The 16,929-nt window shown below is 35.9% G+C and overlaps 1 protein-coding gene across 4 annotated transcripts in view; it reads right to left on the bottom strand.

Moving 5' to 3' along the window:
• Cog5 (component of oligomeric golgi complex 5) overlaps positions 1-16,929 on the bottom strand; it is a 356,605-nt gene that overhangs the window by 323,731 nt on the left and 15,945 nt on the right. For all 4 annotated transcript variants that reach the window (XM_076834507.1, XM_076834478.1, XM_076834497.2 and 1 more), the window contains exons 3-5: positions 16,018-16,075; positions 13,859-13,913; positions 13,587-13,656 (exon numbers count right to left, since the gene is read on the bottom strand). In XM_076834507.1, coding sequence (XP_076690622.1) covers positions 13,587-13,656; positions 13,859-13,913; positions 16,018-16,075 — 183 coding nt within the window. The remainder of the gene's footprint in view (positions 1-13,586; positions 13,657-13,858; positions 13,914-16,017; positions 16,076-16,929) is intronic.

The raw sequence follows: 16,929 nt of genomic DNA, 5'->3' as shown, positions 1-16,929 counted from the left end.
AGGATTGCAATTCAAGGCCAGCTTCAGCAACTTAGTGAGGCCCTAAGCTACTAAGCAAGATCCTGTCTCAAAATTTAAAACAAAATTTTAAATTTTAAAAAGGAATGGGGATGTGGCTCAGTGGTAAGGCACCTCTGGGTTTAATCCCTGGTACCAAAAAGTAATAATAGTTACAATAATAAGGAAGATTCTTGAAAATTACTTTCAAAAGATTTCAACAAAGGAGAGAAAAAATAAATGCATGGTTCTAGCATGTTTAAGATCTGGTGTTAGAGTGCAAAGAAGTTAATTGAAATTAAATTTTAATTAAATTAATTTCAATTGTTGCACCAAAATTAAACAATGAGCTGCAAATCAAAATAACAATATAATATAATGAAGACAAGTCTCGGACAAGTGCACTAAAAAAAAAAATAGGCCTATGTCTTCATATGCAAAAAATATTTTAAAGTATACTAAGTCAAAGTTAACTTCCATTCTTTTTCCAAAAGAACAGAATTTCATTTTAGGGCTACTGTATACCTCAGCAATAAAGTGCATGGTTAGAATGTATGAAGATCTAGGTTTAATCCCCAATATCAAAAGAAATAAAGAAAGAAAAATTAACTTTATCAGGGCAAGTTTGTAAACACATAAACACAATAATTTTTCTTAATTAAAAACACCATATTTGCATGTTAATCCATTCTTTCAGTAAGAAAAAGACTTCCAATGAAATTTAATGCCATGTTTTTAAAATACAATGAGAAAGGTATCAAAAAAAAATTCCTAAAAAGCAACAATTATATTTCAGTTTAACTATGAGGAGTATTGTTTTGATATGTATTTTAACATAAAAGTAAAACATTAGCTCCCTAGAGAGAACTCTTCCAGTGCTCTGAGCACTTAAGAGTGCATGAACCTTATCAGAAAAATAGTTTGAGCATGTCTTTAGAGATTCACCATATTCCAAGCCATATGACCTTGCAACTCAAGCCAAAATTGATTAAATCAGGGAAACAATGCTAGCTCAAAGGAAGCCATACAAAGTCTGTCACTAGTTACCAATTCCATTACCTACCATAAGAACCTCCCAGACTGTGAATTGATTGTATATACTATTCTTTTTATAAAAGTATGAATACAAGAAAAGGTAGAGCCTGAGACAGCAATAAACAGAAGCTCTGAAATACAAGAATGAGTGAACAGAAAAATGAGCAAGTGAAAAGACTGACGCTTAGTCTACAACACAAGTAAGAAAAAGCCCACAGTAACAGAAAAAGAAGCAAAAATTCAGGAACTGAGGTTTAGGAAAAGGTGCTAGGTTGATATTACAGACTGAATAATGTTCCACTCTCCATTATACCTATGAGAAAGGTTCCTCTGCATTCTCACTGACCAAAAATGTATCTATTGCTGGCTGGCTGTCCCCAAAATAATTTGAAAATATCTCATCTCCACCATCTGAAAAAGACATTCAAACTCTTCTTGCATGCTCTATTTCTCAAACTGTAATACGAGACAAGTACAAATACATTTTAAAAGTAATATTACGATATGTCAAGAGCTTTGTAATGTTTTGAATAACTAATAATAAATAAGTAAATAAATAATATTACACGTTTTGTTTAATCACATGCCACATGTTTGAAAAAAACACAAATGTGCTATGGAAAAAAATTATTGTAGTCCTTTTTTTTTTTCTTTTTCTTTTTTTTGGTAATAGGGACTGAACCCAGTAACCACTGAACTGCATCACCACTTTATTTTACTTTTTGCTTTAAGACAGTTCTCACTAAGTTGCTGAAGGTCTTACTAAGTTGCTGTGGCTGGCCTTGAACTTGTGATCCTCCTGCCTCAGCTTCCTGAGTCTCTCAGATTACAATGATGCACAACTGCACCCAGCCATTTTATTCATTTTTTTAATAAGTATAAGTGCCTGGTACATAATACTCTGCTAAGGTTGTGATTCAAATATTAATGTATTATCATAACCTTCAAGGAATTCAGTCTTATGGAAGAGTTTAAAAAAAGGCAAAGTTATGCAGAAAGAGCTATATGAAAATATTTATGTGATTATTAAAGGAATCAAATAATGAAAAATAAATATTATGCTTTGCCAGAGTAAGGAGAACAGAACTCACAAGAGCTGACATACCCAATGAAATCTGTTAAGCATCAAGAACATTCTGAGTTAGGAAAGAGAAAATGTGCAAATGAATAAATGTGAGAATCTCTTGCACACTCAGAAATAATAAGTAGTTTAGAATTAAATAGTATCCAGGGTAAATATTTTTAGAATGACAATAGGCAATGTTGATAAAGTTAAAAAGAGGCCACATCATGAAGTGGCTCATGCCCATTAAAGACAAGGGCCTTCATTCTATTTCTTAATGAGAAACAACTGAATAATTATATCAAGTGGAAAAAACGACCTGATATGGTTTTAGAAAGATGAAGTATCCAGTTTTCCTTTCTTCAGTAAAGGCAGGCTAGGTATTTGCTTCCCATGGAAAACAACTAAAAATGTTTTCTCAAACACAAAGACATTTCAAAAGAGCAATGAAATGATAACCCAAATATCAGACCAAATGTGAAGCAAAAGAAGTGAACCCAAAGAATAAAGAAGCAAATGAACTTGTAATCTTAAAATACTTGCTAATTCCAGAATGAATCTTGATAGCCTCTGAGGCAAAGTAGGGGACAGGGGTTAAAACTGAGTTTAATGTTTATTTTAAGAGAAATAAATCCTCTCTGAAAGACTAAGATATTAAAAAAAAAATGATCTCTCAAGTAAAATATCCAACCCATCGCAAAACACAACCAGGCAAATAGGGAAACTGGACTTCCAGTAGACAGAGCTAACAAACAGCACTAAGATAAATTTGTAAAAACCAATAACACTGTCCTGCTAAATTCAGATAACAAAAAACCTCAATAGAATATGTTCAAGAAACAGGAAATATGAGAGTTGATGCAGCATTTTAGGAAAAGAAAAAAATCGAACTTCTAAAAAATTACACAATGAAGAAAAAGAAAAAAATAAATAAAAATTAAATAATGACCAAGATTTAGCAAACTAGCATTATTTAGATTAGCTTATCCACAATCTATCAGTTGCTGAAGAAAGAATTAATGGAATGGAAGATCATCTAATTTAGAGGGAAGGAAAAAAAAACACTTCGGAAAACAGCAGGGAGAAACAAAAATATAAAATAAAGGGGGTAAAGAACTTAAATAACAATAATTGAGGGGCTGGGGATGTGGCTCAAGCGGTAGCCCGCTCGCCTGGCATGCGTGCGGCCCGGGTTCGATCCTCAGCATCACATACAAAGATGTTGTGTCCACCGAAAACTAAAAAATAAATATTAAAAAAATTTCAAAAAAAAAAAACAATAATTGAGCGTAAATTTTTTTAAAAAAAGAGAGAGATAAAAAGAGAGAGAATTTTTTAATATTTATTTTTTAGTTTCCGGTGAACACAACATCTTTATTTTATTTTTATGTGGTGCTGAGGATTGAACCCAGTGCCCCGCGCATGCCAGGCGAGCATGCTACTGCTTGAGACAAACCCCTAGCCCTTGAGCGTAAATTTAATCACAATCTCAAGAAACAGAACAGTGTAGACTTGAAGAAATCATGGGTTAGAAATAAAGGAAACAAATTCATACAATGAACATAGAAAACGAATTGCAAATGAGATGAATAAAAGAAACCACTTTCTGATACTGAGAGGAATGAATCAAAAAGGAAGAAGATCTTAAAAGATGCCAAAGGAGTACGATGGCACATGACTGTAATGTCAGTGACTTTGAGAGCTGGACAGGATGATCGCAAATTTGAGGCCAGTTTCAACAATTTAGCAAGACCCTATTTCAAAATACGAAATAAAAAGGCTCATCCATAGCTCTGTGGTACAGTGCCCCTAAATTCAATCCCCAGTATCACAAAAAAAAAAAAAGAAGAAGAAGCAGCAGCAGCAGCAGCAGCAGCAGCCAAAGGAAACAGCAGATCATTGTCTTAATGACAGTTTCTTATAAATCATTTAGAAGCCAGAATACAATGGGATGATATCTTCTACATGAAAAAAAACTAACAAGAATTAATTCTATAAGGAAGAATGGAAGAGTGATATAGTGTGGTTGTGGAGTGTCCCCCAGGGCCTGTTGAGTGAGTTCTCAAGTTGGTGCTATTGAAAGGTGGTAGAAAACTTCAAGAGGTAGGACTTGGTAGGAGATCTTAAGTCAGTGGGGACATGCCTTCAAGGGGGCTATACAACTCTGGTGTCTTTCTCTCCCTTCTTCACTTCCCCACCAAGAGGTGAATGACCTCTACCATACACTCCCACCATTATGTGCTGTGTCACCACAGGCCCAAAGCAATGAGGCCAACCAGTCATGGTGATACCTGAAAACTCTGATCAAAAATAAAAATAAACTTTTTCTCTTTAAAATCTGACTTCTTAGAGATTTCTTACAGTAACAGAAAGCTAACACAAAGGGATGAGGGACAGATACCCAATTTAAAAATGGGCAAAGGGTTTGAATAGACATTCCTCCAAAGAACATATACAAGTGGTCAATAGGCATAATAAGACACAGTCAATATCATTAGTTATTAGGGAATTGTAGATTAAAATGACAATGAGTTTCTGTTTTATTTTGTTTTAGGTACTGGGGATTGAATACAGAGGTGCTTTACCACTGAGCCACATCCTTAGCCTCTTTTTGTATTTTATTAGAGACAGCATCTTGCTGAGTTGCTTAGAGCCTCTCTAAGTTGCTGAGACTGGCCTTGAACTCACAATCCTCCTGCCTCAGCCTCCCAAGACACTGGGATTACAGGCATGAGTATTTATACCTGGATTGAGATACTTTTTTCACATCCAATACAACTGCTCTATTAAAAAGAAAAACATTGGAAAGAAATAGAAAACTTAGAACCTTCACACATTCCTGATGGGAATAGAAAATAGTGTAGATGCCTTGGAAACAGTTTGGCATCCCTCAAAATGTTACACATAGAGTTGTTATATGACCTGTCATAGATATTCTTAGGAATAAACATATCCAAGAGAATTTTTTTTAAATATGTCCACACAAAAACAATTAGACACAAAACTTGTTCATAGCAACCTTAATTTATAATTGCTAAAAAGCAGAAAAAATATCCATCAACCAAGAGATAAACAAAAAGTGGCATACTCACACAATGAAATAATATTTAGTCTTTAAAAAAGGATGAATGATCTATCCTGCAAAATGAATAAATCTTGAAAATACTATGCCAAATGAAGGAAGCCAAACATAAAATGCCTCAAATGTATGATCCATTTATATGAAATCAGCAGAATATTCTACAGCAATAAAAATTAAGCAACTAAACAATCAACATGGATGAATCATTTTTTAAAGGCATACTATTTTCAAAAAGTTGGGTACTGCAGTTTTAGATAACATAAAAAAACCAAAAAAAAAAAAAAATCAACACGAGATGTTGAAGAATTATGTCAGCAAGATAACATAATTTCCAGCATTTCAGCTTGCAGCCACAATAATTTGCATAATTTTTCCAAGCACAAAAATACCTTCACAAGATGAAAGAAAAGCAGGTGAGACATTACAGCATCTGAGTATAGCACAGAAATAAGAAATGACACATTAATAGAAATGGCCATGTACCCTTTCCCCACCCCAGGCACCTTGGCACAAAAATATCTTCTGGGAGGGGGACAGAGAAAGAAATGAGCACTGGACTTTGGCTTGGACCCTAACAGCAAGCATTCCACAGTGAAAGCCACTATCAGATAAACCCTAATATCCCACATTCTGTGCCAGCACTTGCAGACCAGGCCTCCTGACCCATCCCACCACCAGGCTAATACCCCAAAAACCCAGTCTTTGACTAGCCCCATATTTTGGATCTATTCGAGCAATAAGCCAAACCCTGTGACCCAGACTCCAGGTTAGCACTACAGACTTATCTCCAGAACTAATTCAGCACCAGACACACCACAGACCTAGCTAGGCCTCAAGTCTGCCCTCTGCATCAGCTTAGCACCCACAGACACTAGAATCAGGCAAGCCCCTGCAGCTTCAAACCAAATCACGTGGTCCCAGTTCAGGCCCACCACAATACCAGATAGGCATCTATAGCCTCAGACATAAAGCCAGACGCCAGAGAAAAATTCTAGATCTGCCACTGTGGCCCCACTTTTCAGCAAACCCAGCATCCCAGTCTGCTCCAGCAAACCAAGTGTCCAGGCCCATGCCAGTAGAACACAACACCGAGTAACAAAGCCATAACTTATTACCCAAGCTCCAGGCCAACCCTCATGGACCTACATTCCAGGCCAATACTATTTATAAAAGAGGTCCAGAAACTCCCCTATAGATTCATTCATGCCCCAGGCTACCCCTAGTAGACTCAGGACAAAGGCCCAACCCACAGACTTACAACCCAGACTCACCACAAATCCAGGCCACCCCCATGGATTCAGGTTTCAAATCTGTCCCAGAGGATCTGGGTATCAGAATGTTCTAGCACTTAGCTTCATCTTGCAGATTCAGGCTCAGAGTCAGTCCCAGTATCAGATCACTGTCCAAGGACATAGGTTTCAGGCTAGCCCTCACAAATACAGGCTCCAGGCATGTAAGAGTAAAGCTAAATCAACAGATCCACCACAGTGGGAGCTAGCCTAGCACTATAGACCAAGGATGAAGGCCTAAACCAGCAGACCCAAGCTGATATAAATTTAAAAACTGTTGGGAGTCGCCCCGGCTCCAAAGACTAACTTCCCCATACCCCAAGATGAGCCGTCCAATGGTGAGCCCTGCTAGCTCACATGATCCTTACCCACCAATCAGAGCTCTGCTGGCTCACCTGATCCTACTCACCAATCAGACTAGCTCTGCTGGCTCACCTGATCCTTACCCTCCAATCAAAAATCACCCCATGCCAACTGTCAAACCACCCCTGGCTCTATAAATATGCAGAGCTGTTCCTCAATAAACGGGCATTTGCTCCGACGACAATCCTTGTTTGTTCTTTCATCAAAAACAAAAAACTTACAGTAGTTATGAAACACCATCAAACACAACAATGTAGGCCAGAAAAAGCAGAGAAACAGGGGTAGAAAATTTATGACAACAGCTTACCAATTCTAGGAAAGACAAACATCCAGGGACAGGAATCTCAAAGATCTCCAAAATCTGAAAAGATCTCAAAGACCTTCCTCATTGGACATAGGCTCCAGACCCAATGCTTTGGTTCCTAAAGCCAAACTTGTCCAACTGATGACCAGGTACCAAACCTGCCTACCCCAAGGAACCCAGCAACAAGCCTGCACCTGAACCACACCAGATGCTCTACCCACAATCTCTGAACAGGCTCAATGCGAAAGGGCATTCCCAGTCAAACATAGTCTGCATAGACAGGAATAAGTCCCTAATTCTTTAAATGTGCAGATACCAACACAAGGCAACAAGGATCACTAATAATCAGGGAAACCATCAAAGAAAACAAAATAAAGCACTAATAAACAACAATTAAGGAATAGAGATTTACATACTTCCAAAGAATTCAAAATAATCACCTTAAAGCAGCTCAGAAAGCAACCAAAAAACACAGCTAAATGGAATGAGAGAAAGGACAAAAAAACAAAATGAGAATTTCAACAATTAATTGAAACTATAAAAAAGAACACAATAATGAGAAAATGTCCATACATTTTCAACAGCTGTCTTGATCATGCAAAGGAAAGAATCAGTGAACTCAGAGATAGGTTATTTAAAACTACTGAATCAGACAAATATAAAGATAAAAGAATTTTAAAGAGCAAAAAAAGCTTATAGTAGTTACCATCAAACACACCAATGTAGCCCAGAAGAGGCAGAGAAATGGGCAGAAAAGATGACAAGCTTACCACTTCTAGGAAAGACAAACATCCAGGGACAGGAATCTCAAAGATCCCCAATCAATTTCACCCAATCAAGACCAGAGCAAAATAAACTTTAAAAATCAAAGATTAAAAATAAGATCTTGAAAGCAGCAAGAGCAAAGAGGTATATTGTATACAAAGGAATTTCAATACAACTAAAAAGCAGATTTTCAAGCAGAAGCCATACAGGCCAGGAGAGATCAATTCAACATGCTAAAAGAAAAATACTGCCAACTAAAAATATTTTTATCAGCAAAACTATCCTTCAGAAACTAAGGGAAAAAATAGCTTTCCCTAACAAAAGCTGAGAAAGTTCATCACCACTAGACTGCCTTACAAGAAATGCTAAAGGGAGTTTTTCAACAAAAGATGATAATTAGTGACATGAAAATATATGAAAGTAGAAAGCACTGATAAAAGCAAGTACACATTCAAATTCAGAACACATAGTCCCATTATCCATGAGAAATACAGTCTGAGAATTCCTGTTGAATGCCTTAATCCACAGATAGAAATGTACCCCAAATACTAGTACTGCAATGTCATAACAGTCAATCTGATGAGACTAAGTAACTAAAAGGTGTGTATAACATATACACTATGGATATACTGGACAAAGAGATAATTCATATCCTGCACAGAATGGAGCAGAATAGTACAAGATTTAATCCTGCTACTTAAAACAATATGCAACTTAAAACATAAATTGTTTATTTCTGAAAATTTCCAATTAATATGTTTGGACCATAGTTGATCACCGACAAGTGAAACCACAGAAATCCAAACAACAGATGATGGAGAACTACTGTACGTTAATATTGTAATGGTGGTATGCAAGTCACGTGTATCTTTAGCAGGAAGGTTAAAAGAGAAAACAATTAAATCATGGCTACAATAATTTTTAAGAAATATGCAATAATAAGATATAAATGGGTATATCAAAACATAAAATACAGGGTGGAGTAAATAAAAAGGTTTTGTGCAAAGTTCAATTGTGATCAGTGTAAAATAACCTGTTATAAATATAGGGTGTTTTACAAAAGTCTCATGATAATCATCAAAATCTGTTAATAGATACATTAAAAGAATAAAAAATAAGAGGATTTGGGATGTACCTCGGTGGTACAACATGGGTTTAGCATTCAAAAGACCCTGGGTTCAATCCCTAGAGTACCAAAAAATAAATGAGAAGAAATCAAAGTATCTCAAAAATTTTTAAATCACCTTATCACAAAGAAAGACAGCAAGAAAGGAGTAAAGGACCCACAAAAGAAACAGAAAACAATCAACAAAGTAACAACAGTATCACAGTCAACTATCACAGTCAAAAGACACAGTGACTGAATAAATTTTTTACAAAAACAAAAGACTCAACTATGCGTTCCCTAAGACACTCATTTCACTTTTAGGAATATACACAGACTGAACGTGAGGAACATGAAGAAGTAGAAAATAAAAATGGAAACTAAAGAGACAAGAGCTAGCTACAGCTACATGATAAAACAGACTATAAGCCAAACACCGTAAAAAGAGACAAAAATCATTTTATAAAGATAAAGGAAGTCAATTCAATAAGATGACATAACAACCATAATTATATATGCACACTACATAGAAGTACCTTAATATTTAAAGCTAATGCCAATCTATCAATTGAGTGAGCAAGAGAGAGAGAGAAATGCCAGATAATAGGGGACTTCAATACCCTACCTTAAGCAATGTACAGATCACCAAGAAGTAAAGAAATAGCAGACCTGAGACACACTGTACACCAAATGGAACTAACAGACATTTATAGAACATTTCATCCAAGAGCAGCAGAATATATATTCTTCTCAAGTTCAAAGGAACACTCCTCAAGATAGATCATATGTTAGGCCACAAAACAAGTCTTAAAAAAGAGAAGAAAACTAAAATTATACCAAATATCTCTTCTGATCACAATGATATGAAACTAGAAATCAATAACAGGTTAAATTCTGGAAAATTTACAAATGTGGAAATTAAACAGCATGATCCCAAACAACCATGGATCAAAAAAAGAAATTAAAAGGAAAATTTTAAAATATCTCTAGAAAAACAAAAATGGACAATACACAACATACCAAAACTTATGGGATAAAGCAAAAGTAATTCTGAGATGGAATTCTATAGCAATAAACACCCACATCAAAATAGAAAATCTCAAATGAGCTAATAACATTAAATCTCAAGAACTAGGAAAAAAAAACTAAGCCTAAAGCTATTAGATGAAAGAAAATAATACAGATCAAAGCAGAAATAGAAGAAATAAAAGATTAGAAACATGATAGGAGGCGCTGGGGTTGTGGCTCAGTGGTAGAGTGCAGCAGCTGGTTATCCTCAGAGAAATCTAGATATGTTGTTAGGAAAGGGACCTTATGAGGATCAGCAGCAACAAATTGCATATGATCCTGGTGTATATTCACAAATTGCTGTAGATGCAGTTAAGGCATGGAAGACTTTCAAGGACATGGAGGTTTACAAGGTCAATTATCTAAGATAATACAAGGAGCTAATGAATCTTATGCTGAATTTGTAGATAGGCTTATTCAAACAGCTACCAAAGTTTTTGGGAATACAGAACAAGCAATGCCACTAATAAAACAACTGGCTTATGAGCAAGCGAATCGTTGGTGCAGAGAAGTCATTAGACCATGGAAACATGAAGATTTAAATACATATATTAAATTATGTAGAGACATTAATGAATAAGAGCAAGTCGTGGCAGCTGCAGTAAAACAGGCTTTAGATGCCAGAGACATTAATGAACAAGGGCAAATTGTGGCAGCTGCAGTAAAACAGGCTTTAGATGCCAGGCCAAGAACATGCTACAATTGTGAACAAACAGGACATTTTAAAAGGAATTGCCCCATAGGAGGAGGGTTTAACAAAACTAGGTATCAAAGGAGTAGAATACCGGGTATTTGCCCACAATGCCGTAGAGGGAGACATTGGGCTAATGAATGCCGTTCTCAAATCACCATAGAGGGTACTCCATTATCAAAAAACGAACAAGGACCAGGTGTTTATCCATGATATTGAGGAGAAAAGCATCGGGGTCCAATGCTCCGGGGCCCAAAACCACAAATATACGGAGCATTGGAGGAACCCAGCAACCCCATCAGGGTAGTGCCCAGGACACATTGTCCATCAGATCCCTCATCAGACAAACCAGAGGGAGCGCAAAGTTGGACATCTGCGCCTCCGCCAGATCAGTACTAACTCCAGAGATGGGAGTTCAAATCATTCCCACAGGGGTGAAAGGACCTCTTCCCAAAGGAACAGTAGGCTTATTTTTGGGACGCAGCTCTTCTACTCTAAAAGGACTTATGATAAGTCCTGGGGTAATTGATCCCGATTATGAAGTTGAAATAAAAATTATAGCCAGTTCTCCAAAGGGTATATCATTAATTTCACCAGGAGATAGAATAGCACAGTTACTAATAATACCAGCCTACATGATAAATTTTCCAGCCGTACTGTAGAAAGAGGTTCCAAGAGATTAGGCTCCACAGGTAAAACCAATTCAGGAGCCACTTGTCAAAAGAAACTAACTTTATTTTTAGAACCACACACGCCAAACAAAACAGCCCCTCAGGAAAACCTTAAGAGCCCAACTGCCACCACCGGCTTCCCACAAGCCTCTCTCACCACCACAAGCCTCTCCACCTCCCACAATCCTCCTGCTCTTGAGGCCGATTGGCTGGGTCGCGTGGGCAGAGCCAAAAAAGTCCCCCAATGAGCAGCTCCGTGGCCTGAAAGGGCAGGGAAACAGCTCAATGAGCATCACCGCAGAGGAGCCAATCAGCTAGATGTTGCTGGGGCCGCTGTGAGCCAATCATCAGCTGGCAGTCTGAAAGGGCGGGGAAACAGCTCAATGAGCATCTCCAATGAGCATCACCACAGAGGAGCCAATCAGCTAGATGTTGCCGGGGCCGCTGTGAGCCAATCATCAGCTGGCAGTCTGAAAGTTTGCTGGGGCCCCATCGGCTGTGGCTCTCAACAGTAGAGTACTTGCCTAGCACGTGTGAGGCACTAGGTTCAATCCTTAGTACCACATAAAAATAAAAAAATAGGGGCTGGGATTGTGGCTCAGCGGTAGAGCGCTCCCCTAGCACAGGCAGGACCCGGGTTCGATCCTCAGCACCTCATAAAAAAAAAATAAAGACATTGTGTTGTGTCCATCTACACCTAAAAAAATAAATATAAATAAATAAATAAATAACGGTATAAGAAAAAAAAAAAAAAGAATAGGAAAGATCAACTGAGGTATAGTTCAGTTCACACCTAGCAATGCATGAGGCCTTGAGTTCAATCCCCAGAACTGCCCCTCAAATCAACAAAACTAAGAACTGATGTTTTGAAAAGATACACAAATTCAAAAAAACTTTAGACTAAGGGAAAAAAGGGGCTCAAATTACAATTGATACCTCAGAAATACAAGGATCATAATTTATGAACAATTATAGAGCAACAAATTGAATAATTCCTAGACATATACAACCTACCAAGACTAAACCATGAGGAAATAAAATCTAAACAGACCAATAATAAGTAACAAAATTGAATCTATAATAAAAAGTATCCCATGAAAGCAAAGTTAAGGAACTTAACACTTTCACTGATGAAATTCTGACAAACATTTAAAGATTAATACCAATTGTTCTCGCTCTTTCAAAACACAGAAGAGGAAGGGATGCTTTTAAACTCATTTTTTGAGGTTAGCATACCCTGACACCAAGGCCAAGCAAAGACACTACAAGAAGAGAAAACTACAGGTCAATATCCCTAATCAATATAGATGCAAAATTCTCAACAAAATACTATCAAATTCAACAGCATATTATAAGGATCATTACAATGACCAAAGGGTATTTATCCTTGGGATACAAAGATGGTTCAACATACACAAATCAATGAAAGTGATTGACCACATTAACACATTGAAGAAAAAAAAAAAAAAAATATGATCCTGTCAACAGGTGCAGAAAAGCCATTTGGCAAAATTCAACATTCTTTCATAATTGAAAAAAAAAACTCTCAACAAATTAGCTGTCAAAAGAGTGTGCTTCAACACAATAGAGATCAAGCAGTAGCACGCTCACCTGGCATGCGCGGGTCGCTGGGTACGATCCTCAGCACCACATAAAAATAAAATAAAGATGTTGTGTCCACCGAAAACTAAAAACTAAATATTAAAAAATTCTCAAAAAAATCAGTAGTATTTCTGAACACTAAAAATGAAAAATAAATCCAAAAAATACTCCAATTTTTAACAGCTAGAAAAATGAAATACTTAGGAACAAATTTACTAAGTAGGTAAAAGATCTATAGAACAAAAACCATAAAAATTGATGAAAGAAATTGAAGATGAAAATAAAACAGTAAATGAGAATTAAAATAATTCACTTAAATAATTTGGATTTATGTTTTTTTAAACTGGATATCTTCTAGGGCTATTTATTACTTCGTCCCCTTTTCTCTCATGTTCTATCCAATTCTTTTATTTCTGTAGGATATATATTCTTTAAATAAGCGCATTTATAAAACAACATGAATAATAATAATAAAGTTTGTAGAAATAAAATTTATAAAAACAACATAAATAATAATAATAAAGTTTATAAAAATAAAATTGAGAACCTACCTGAAGCCTTGCTAATTGTGCCGTGCGGGCTACTATTTTATTGTATGGCTCCACAATTTTTGCTTTCATCCTAAGAGAGGAAAACAGAGAAAGAGAAATAAGAACAAAATCATCTTCAAAGGGCTAGGAATATAGCTCAGTTGGTAGAGTGCTTGCCTCACATGCACAAGTACCTGGGTTCAATCCCAAGCATCACAAAAAAAAAAAAAAAATCATTTTCAAAATATAAAAAATAATTTCATACCATATATTTATAAAATGAATAACAGTACCTATCCACAGCTCCTTGTAAAGCCCCAATTCTTGTCTGCATCATCTGAAGAACACCTGGGAAAACAACAACTTATATTGGCATTACAAGTACAAGGATTCAAACTGGGTAAAAATAATTAATAAAATAAAATATATAATATACAAATCTAATTTTAACATTCTGCCACCACCCTACCAAGCAACCAATACTTTTACTTGCCCTGATATGAACCTTTACTAGCTTCCCCCTTCAATGCTTACCCCACAACAGAAATCTAGGGACCTCGTTGGGGTGGTGAAACAGTTCTTGAACTAGGTAGTGGTACAGTTCTTGAACACTGTAAATGTACAATGCCACTAATTTGTATACTTTAAAATGGTTAAAATAGTAAATTTTATTACATGTACTTTACTACTATAAAAACAAATCCTTGAAATCTTCAAAAGTTCAAATTATATCATACTATTCTTCTGCTTAAAACCCATCTGTGGTCTCCTCTTCACTATTATATTAAAACTATAGTCCATAGCTTGGTCTGTTAGATCCCACATTATCTGGAAATGGAATACTTACTCTAGCTAGCCCTTAATTTCCTATAAGATAATTCCCACTATTTCTTCAAGACTTGTGCTTAACAGAAACAATTACTAACAAGATCCCCTACTAATCTAGATTCCCTTTTTTATTCACTTTTATAGAATATTATATTTTTTACTTTATGGCACAATTATATTAAGTAATTACATATTTAGTTGTATATGTTTAATGTTTTACTCCCCTGCCAGGATATAAATTCCTGATATTAAGGAAAGTATCTTTTTTCATTCCCTACTATATAACCAAAGCTTAACTCAGAATCATTAGCAGGTACATGATAAATATTTTTTTTTTTTAAGAGAGAGAGAGAAAAGAGAGGGAGAGAAAAAATTTTCTTTAATATTTATTTATTTGTAGTTTTTTTTGGCGGACCCAACATCTTTGTTTGTATGTGGTGCTGAGGATCAAACCCGGGCCACACATGCCAGGTGAGCGCGCTACTGATTGAGCCACATCCCCAGCCCCATGATAAATATTTTTTGAATTAATGAATTATGTATTATACAAATAAACATTGACAGCAAGCATATTACTGCCTTTATAATCCAGGTTTACAATATGATGAAAAAATTACAAAATTATTAGTGTTTTCAGAGAGAAAATAACTTCATTATTTAGGATTTCCATTATTGTGATTCAATTATTTTGAATTCTACTCTTTAAAACTCAGTTTCTATATTCAACTGGCACAGTCATATTTTGAAAACATAGTAATCTAAATAAATTTAAGTATAGACATCCTTTCATATTCTAAATAAAGTAACATTAGAACTAATAAAACATTCCTATCAGCATACAATAATACATTAATATGGTTCAGTCCAACAGAATCCAAAAAGGACCTGAGGATTTTTTTTTTTTCCTTTCTTTTTGCTGGTTTCATGGTTCATTCCCCTACTTGTCTTGGTTGTCAGCATTACCTTACATCTTATTCTCTTCACAATCTACTCTTAATCAGTTTTCACTAATTCTCCACTGAAATAGATCTTATCAAGGCCACCTGAAATCTCCAAGTTGCCAAAATCAATAGTCAATTTTGTCTTTAGGATCACAGACATACTTCATCACTCCCTCCTTAAAATACATTTTTCTCTGGGCTTCAAGTCATCACACCCTTGAGTTTGTTGAACCTACTCTTCCTTCCTCTGCTAGATCTCTACATGTTGGAGTACCTCCCAAGACTTGATTCTCAGAAATCTTCTCTACTCCATCTATAATCTTTTGGGGATTTCATTCAATCCCAATGTTTAAATACTCTCTGTTCAATAAAATATTGATATATACATATGTGTGTATACTTATGTACATATGCACATATTACGCACATATATATACGTATATATACATTGATTTTCTTTGTAGCAAACTATGTACACATACACATACAATTATGAGCCCTGAACTTTGCTATGTTAAATTTAAGATGCCTAAGATTAATTTCTGCCCCACCCCAAAGCCATCAAAAAGCATAATCCTCTCCACTCTATCCCATCTCAATTTCTAATATTAGGTCTATCTGCACTTAAAGGTTCTTAACTTCCCCAAGAACATACTTAATCTGTGGTAACTGATAAACTGTACCTTCCAAAGACTCAATCCCTGTTGCTTGTGCTAGTAAATCTTCATGTCTTGCAACAACCTGAAAATGAAGAATGAAAAATCAACAATTGCTCTATAATGCATTTTTCTTGTTTACCACAATAAAGAACTGAAGCTCTTTCTTGGTGGTATAAATGGGACAAATACTAATACAAAAGAAGGTTATGAGGTTGTGGAAGTGTGCTTAAAATAAGTTACTAGTGGGAACACATACATCTGTTTATAGTTTAATAGAACAGGAGGAGATATTGCCTTTTCACTAGCTCTGTCTTAGTCTATTTGGGGTGCTAAACAAAATACCACAGACTGGTAATTTCACAAACACAGATTTATTGTCCATAGTTCTGGAGTTCTTTAAGTCCAAGATCAAGGTGCAGGCAAATGTGATGTCTAGTAAACACCCATTCCTTATAAACGGTGCCTTCTGTGTCTTCAATGGTAGGAAACCTGAACAGCTCCCCTGGCCCTCACTAATAAGGGCCCTACTACTCTCCCCAAACTCCCTCAACTCTTAATGTTATTACATTGGGGATTAAGCTTCAACACATTACATTAATTCTTCAGAAATAAGAACTCTCAGACCATAGGAAGCCCCTGGTTTCCCTAATGAGATACATAAGTGGAGTTGTACCAAAAATGGAAAAATCAGCTAGTTCTTGACAGGTTATTCTTCTTTCCCTTTAAAGAATGTTTTCAAACATCAGTTTTTCTTAGTTCTTGAACTTAATTCAGTACCATCAAAGCTATATCCTAATATGGACAGATAAGACGCTTGGTGCCTATCTATACTTAAATATATCCCTGCTTCCAGTTTCCTGGTGTCACAGCAAATCTTCTTCCCTACAAAAGACTGACATTTTTATACAAAAAAATTAGGGCAGTGTAGATGCCACA

Source organism: Callospermophilus lateralis, chromosome 1, assembly GCF_048772815.1.
Source record: "Callospermophilus lateralis isolate mCalLat2 chromosome 1, mCalLat2.hap1, whole genome shotgun sequence".
Lineage (NCBI taxonomy): Eukaryota > Metazoa > Chordata > Mammalia > Rodentia > Sciuridae > Callospermophilus > Callospermophilus lateralis.
Note: the sequence above shows the minus strand (reverse complement) of the source record. Positions and strands in the feature narration are given on the sequence as shown.